Source organism: Sceloporus undulatus, chromosome 9 (assembly GCF_019175285.1).
Source record: "Sceloporus undulatus isolate JIND9_A2432 ecotype Alabama chromosome 9, SceUnd_v1.1, whole genome shotgun sequence".
Lineage (NCBI taxonomy): Eukaryota > Metazoa > Chordata > Lepidosauria > Squamata > Phrynosomatidae > Sceloporus > Sceloporus undulatus.
This window is the reverse complement of record NC_056530.1, coordinates 17,524,521-17,530,924: the sequence shown is the minus strand read 5'-3', so window position 1 is coordinate 17,530,924 and position 6,404 is coordinate 17,524,521. Positions and strand designations below refer to the sequence as shown.

General features: G+C 41.6%; 1 protein-coding gene across 1 annotated transcript in view; it reads right to left on the bottom strand.

Annotated features, from left to right (window-relative positions):
- Window positions 1-533: 533 nt before the first annotated feature.
- Window positions 534-6,404, bottom strand: part of ETV2 (ETS variant transcription factor 2) — a 25,139-nt gene continuing 19,268 nt past the window's right edge. Inside the window, exons 4-9 of the mRNA XM_042440055.1 lie at window positions 5,550-5,729; window positions 4,228-4,308; window positions 3,282-3,452; window positions 2,724-2,915; window positions 1,960-2,078; window positions 534-862 (exon numbers count right to left, since the gene is read on the bottom strand). Coding sequence (XP_042295989.1) covers window positions 686-862; window positions 1,960-2,078; window positions 2,724-2,915; window positions 3,282-3,452; window positions 4,228-4,308; window positions 5,550-5,729 — 920 coding nt within the window. The 3' untranslated portion in view covers window positions 534-685. The remainder of the gene's footprint in view (window positions 863-1,959; window positions 2,079-2,723; window positions 2,916-3,281; window positions 3,453-4,227; window positions 4,309-5,549; window positions 5,730-6,404) is intronic.

Sequence of the window (6,404 nt, the reverse complement as noted above, 5' to 3'; positions counted from 1 at the left end):
CATTTCATATCACTAAAGATCTAAACAATAATTTAAACCGAAAAAGCATGAAACGGTTCTCAATCAGACCAGCAGAAGAATATTGCAATTTAAAACTGCAGTGACAGTTGGAAAACCCATTTCATTTTAAATCGAAAGTTGTAGGGATTTGGTGCTTTTTCGGTTCTTTGCCCGAAATGGATTTTAATCTAGAAATCAACACAAAAGACACATATTGCTGAAAAGGAGATAAACCGAGTCAAAGATAAAGAGGGAAGAATGTCCTCCAAGTGTTAAAATGCTCAGCAAATACAGTGATCAGGGTTTTTGTGTCTTTAAAAAAAATCCATCCATTTATAATAAAAAATTATGCTCAACCAAAACAGCATTCAACCATTCTGTTTGTGGCAAGTTATTATTTGGTATTCAGACTCCTTTTTCCCTGCACATGGGAGCAAAAACAAAAGCCCGCCACAGTACTGATCAATGAAACTTGCTGTTGTTGGCATGTATCTTCAACTGGCACATTGGCTTGGACTGTCTCCAGTAGTGGATAGCAACACTTACACCAGTCTTCTTGCTGACTTTGCTCCACAGGAGCAAAGAGATCAGCAGGAGGGGTTCATCTGCTATTTCTTCTGGCATTCCAGTGTTTCTGGAGGTATGTATAAGGCTGGATGTCCTTTTTACATGATGCTTGTCTTCTTTAGCTCTGAATCTTTTCAGCCAGTTCATCTTGAATGTCCCGGACAAAACGATACACGTAGCGCTGGCCACTGGTCTTGTGAATTATATTTTTATGATAATAATAGCGCAACCCCCGGCTTAGTTTCTCATAAGTCATGTGCGGTTTGTTCTTTCGTTTACCCCAGCGCCTTGCCACCTAGCAAGAGTTGTGGGAAAGGAGAGAAAAGTTACAGGTTTTGAAGGCGACCAGTCTTACAGATTCAGATGTTTCACTTTGCTACAGAAACTGTCCTAGGTAGAGGAACTCATTTCTTTACTAATGTTATACATATTTACATGTTGGTTATAGTCACACATTACAGTTCCTGGGTTATACTTCTGAAAATTGTAAATGATGTGCCCATAAACATTAGCTGGAACTCCTGTGCAGTTATTTGGGGTCTGAAAGCCATGCCCTACGAGGAACGCCTTAGGGAGCTGGGGATGTTTAGCCTGGAGAAGAGAAGGTTAAGAGGTGATATGATAGCCCTGTTTAAATACTTGAAGGGATGTCATATTGAGGAGGGAACAAGCTTGTTTTCTGCTGCTCCAGAGACTAGGACCCGGAGCTACAGCAAAAGAGATTCCACCTCAACATTAGGAGGAACTTCCTGAAAGTACGGGCTGTCTGACAGTGGAACAAACTCCCTCGGAGTGTAGTGGAGTCTCCTTCCTTGAAGGTCTTTAAGCAGAGGCTGGATGGCCATCTGTTGGGGATGCTTTGATTTGGATTTCCTGCATGGCAGGGGGTTGGACTGGATGGCCTTTGCGGTCTCTTTCAATTCTATGATTCTATGATTTGTTTGGCAATAACATACTATTTGAACACTGGAGCCCTGCCGGAACACCCCAAAAGTTTGGGCCAAGATCCTGTTGCCCACAAAGAAATCCACACTAGCAGGACATGGTCTTTTCTGATTCTGTCTATAGTCTTTTCTGTTTCCTTATCATTAAAAATAAATAAACTTATTTAAAACATGTATTTTAATTTTTTCCACATTCTTTCAATTTGCATATTGTATTTCTAAACAGTCTTTCCTAAGTACCCATTCTTATGTGGCTGCTGATAGGTTTTTTGAATAAAAAGGTGCACTCTTTCTTCCCAATGTGCTCATTGGAGTTCTAGGAGTTAAGGCTAGTTCGCTTCAAAGGGGAGGCCAGACTTTAATATGTGAAATAGATACGCTCCTGGAAATAATGAGCAGGTATAACCTTATGGGTGCCTAAACAAGGTAAAAAGAATTAGGAACTCACCTCATGAGGATCACACAATTTGAATTCCCAGCCGTTCCCTGTCCAGCAGATAAAGGCCTGGCATGAGCCATCCTGCAGGAGTTCTAGCAGAAAACGCCACAGCTGAATAGGTCCAGAACCTGCTCAGGAAGAGATGGCAATGAAGGTCAGGGTAAGAGCTTACGTGGAGCTTCACCCCGAGAGCTGTCACAATACTGGATTGCAGTTATGGAACAAGCAGAAATGGCAGCTCTAACCATGTGAAGAGGACTTGCACTCACATGAATTCCCAGTCATCTCCAACACATTAGGAGGGCATGATGGTCTAGGAAGAGCATAGTGCACTCCCCCATGGTCTGCATTTTATGATTCATATGCTACTTTTTTCTAACAATTATTCAAAGCAGTTAAATGGATGTGAAAACCAATATGACAAAATTTAGCCAGTGCATTTACATTCTTATAATCACAACAACCAAAAAAAAAAAAATCTAGGTATCAAAAGATAACTGAAATGCAGAAAGGAGAAGAATTAAAAATGTTTAAAAGCAGGATGCTCTTAAACTTTGGAATCACCACTGTAGTTGCTGGCTAAACACCAGTAATGACAAAAGCAGATAAAAGGGCTTCTAAACATGATCCAAATTACTGGGTAGCTTTACATTTGAGAGTAGCTGTTCTTTAAAGGAACCTGGTTCAAAACCATTCTGGATTTTAAAAATCAGCACCAGCACTTGGACTGTATCCTGCATCCTCCTACTCCATCTCATATTCCGTAATATTACCTGTCTGATCCCTCTGAGATGTGTTGGTGATACCAGCTTCTGTCCAATCCCTTAACACTCTTTTTCTCCGGATCTTCTTGGGTGGCTCGCACTGACATGAATCACTGTCTACAGTGTTGTGTTGGTTAAAGATGGCTGGCTCAGGCATCTTCTCCCAGTAATGGGATGGCATGGCCCTTGGGAAGGCTTGTTCTGGAAGGAATAATGGTGCATGAACATGATTTCTGAAAGTAGGAGCACAGACCTTCCTCGGCAGCCAAGTTCAGAGAAGGAAAAGCTTTTCAGACACTGGGACAGTAATCCTTGCCGATCTAATGCATGTTACCCATTAGATGAGTGAAAAAGTTGCCTCTTTCCAATTACTCTGGATTACAACTTCCATAATCCCTTTCTCTGTGGGCTTCTGGGAATTGAAGTCTGAACCATCTGGCCATGAAAGCGTCCCCACCCTTGCAGTAGGTCTTGATTCCCATTCTGTTCACTCCTGAATTAGGGGGCTGCAGAGTTAGATGGGCCATTGATTTGGGTCTGTTTGAGGTGGTCTCCTGTGTACCTTACCATTCTCTTGTGCCTGCTGAGCTCCAAGCAGGGGCTGAGATGAAGAGAGATGTTCTTCAGGGGAAGGAGGGTACTGAGGAGAAGGCAAAGGCTGAAGAGCATTGGAGGCAGGATAGCAAGTGCCATCCATGTGCAGAGGGATACTTTCTTGCTGAAGGGCTGACCGAGAAACTGAGGATAGAAAATGCCAGAAAAAGTCAACATGAAGCTCATCCTACTAGTCACCTACCACTTTATCCATGTTACCTATATGCAAGACCACCTGGATACGTGATCAGAAAACCTGAGTACAAGTAAAGCATAACTAAGGGTCTGAGCAAACTTAGCTGATACCAGTTTTTTCCAAACCAGTTGGAAACCCCACTGTCCACACAACCCACTCCCAAAGTAGCCCAAACACCCACAAGCTATCCACACCATGCTGTGTCAAGCTGCACCGCTGTTATTGTCTTTTCCCCACCATGCATGTGCACTATTGCACAAACACACCGCCTGTGACCACCAATTACCTCCCTCCTCCCACCCAGCTGCCATCCCATTGGACACTTGGTGTGACCGACCACAAGTCAAATGTGCAGTACACTGCCTGTTCAGTGCACTGGTGGGTCCAATGACACACTGGCAAAGTACACTCATGGAGATTCCACCTCAACATTAGGAGGAACTTCCTGACAGTAAGAGTTGTTCAGCAGTGGAACACATTCCCTCAGAGAATGGTGGAATCTCCTTCTTTGAAGGTTTTTAAACAGAGGTTGGATGTCCATCTGTTGGGGATGCTTTGAGTGAGAGTTCCTGAATGGCAGAATGGAGTTCGACTGGATGGCCCTTGTGGCCATGTCCAAAAATGCTTCATCACAAGGTGGAGTGAATGCTCTAATGTGCCAAAGAGGTCCTAAATCCACCACCTACCACCTCTCTTTTCTTTGACAGGTCAATCAAATCTCACCTCTATTATATGGTTCCCTGTAGTCAAGGCAGGAGGAGGCCTGTGCGAATTCCACGAAGATGTTGGTGTACTCAGGGAAGCCTGGAAAGGAAACGGAGAGTGTTATTCCATCAAGGGGTGGCCTTATTAGTGCAACTATGGAATGCTTTAAGTGGTCCTCAAAAGGTATAAGGGAATTCTGTAGCACTTTTGAGACTGAGAAAAATAAATGTCTAGTATAACCTTTTTATTTTATTTTATTATTTCATTTGCGTGCTGCCTTTCTCCCAGAAGGGACCCAAGGCGGCTCAAAGTGCCCCGTCAAACAACATAACAAGACACTGGTTTATTCTAGTGTAAAACCTTTCCTGGAAACTTCCAAGAAGATCAAATTAGCTCTCCCACAAAAGGGTTTGTGGAGTTGGGAGGGATCCAGGGTGGCCTGGGTCTTCAGAAAAACAACTCAGTACCACTAAGCATCAATATTCAAAGACATGGCCATTTTAATCTGGGTCAGCATTAAATGGTATAAGGGAATCCTATAGCACCTTTGAGACTGAGAAAAAGACATTTCTTGCATTAAGCTTTAATAGATTCCAGTCCATTTTATCTTCCTCACACTCTTATGATATGATTTCTAATATGATATGATATGCTATCCACTGGGGTTTGGTTCAAGGATCCCCCGTGGATAACAAAATCCGTGGATGCTCAAGTCCCACTAAATATAATGGCATAGCAAAATGGTGTCCCTTATACAAAATGGAAAGGCAAGGTTTGCTATTTGGAATTTATACTTTTTTAAAATATTAAAAAAAATTAAAGCTGTGGATGTTTGAATCCATGGATAAAAAATCCTTGGATAAGGAGGTCCAGCTTATCCTGGAGGGAATTCCTACTGTTTGGATGAATTCTGGTTATAGTCCAAAAATTACATTTTTTAAAATAATCTTTATTAGTTTTAAAAGAACTTTTTAAAAACGTAACTATTGAGAAAAACAAAGTATACCTCCAAAGTCAATGAATTGCATTGTAACTCAAAAAGAGCAATAAAAGAAATATTCCATATTGTCTTCTTATCCTTCCGTCTTTTTATTGAAGTTAGTCTGTTAACTTATACTATATTGTGATCACCCAGTAATATAAACTATAAATGACACTTAATTATAATAAACATAGACATAGACATAATTCATCTAACAAGAAGTATTCATAACCTTAGCATAAGGTTAGAATTAATTTTCTAACCTCTCTCCCCTCCCTTCTTGTATCCTTGAGGTACAGCTTGGTGACACTGCAGCCCTCAATGTCACCCAGGGACACGGTGGCAATGTTGCATTTACCTTTCAAGCCAGATATGTGATGCAATGGCATTTCCTTCTCAAATTCTTCAAGCTCAGCTAGATAACTTCCACCAGTCCATCCCGGCAGTTGTTGATCCGTCTCATTTTCTGGCAGAAACCAGGAATCAACGTTGCTGAAATCTTCCCCCTGAAAAATCTTCCTGTAATCTTCTGTGAAATCTTGGTGGAAGGAAAGTAAGAACAAATAGCAAAAGAAAGATGATGATGATGATGATGATGATGATGATGATGATGATGATTTGGCTTGGGGGGAAATAGTCATCAAGCTTTTCATAACGTTGGTGGCAGCCTAGGAGAGACCTATGCCTATCGGTCATACTTGCTCCAGTATGGTCTCTAGTATAACTGTAGTATGGATGCATGTTCCAGGAAAAGAGATTCCACCTTAACATTAGGAGGAACTTCCTGACAGTAAGAGTTGTTCAAGAATGGAAGACATTCCCTTGGAGAATGATGGAATCTCCTTCTTTGGAGGTTTTTAAACAGAGGTTGGATAACCATCTGTTGGGGGTGCATTGAGTGAGAGTTCCTGCATGGCAGAATGGGGTTGGACTGGATGGCCCTTGGGGTCTCTTCCAACTCTATGATTCTATGAAAACAGGTTTCAAATGTATTTATTAAAACACTGATTTAAAGGCCTCAGTGTAGGCAGAGCCAATAAAGCAACTTAATTATAACACAATTCAACCAGATAAAGCAAAGTACCAAATTTCATTAGTCGGTAAGTCAGAGTAAAAGGCATGGGCAGTGGATCTCCAAAGTTTGTGTGAAAAGCCAAATTTTAACATGATGCTGAAATGCAGCCAGAATCTATATCAGTGAATGATGCAGACC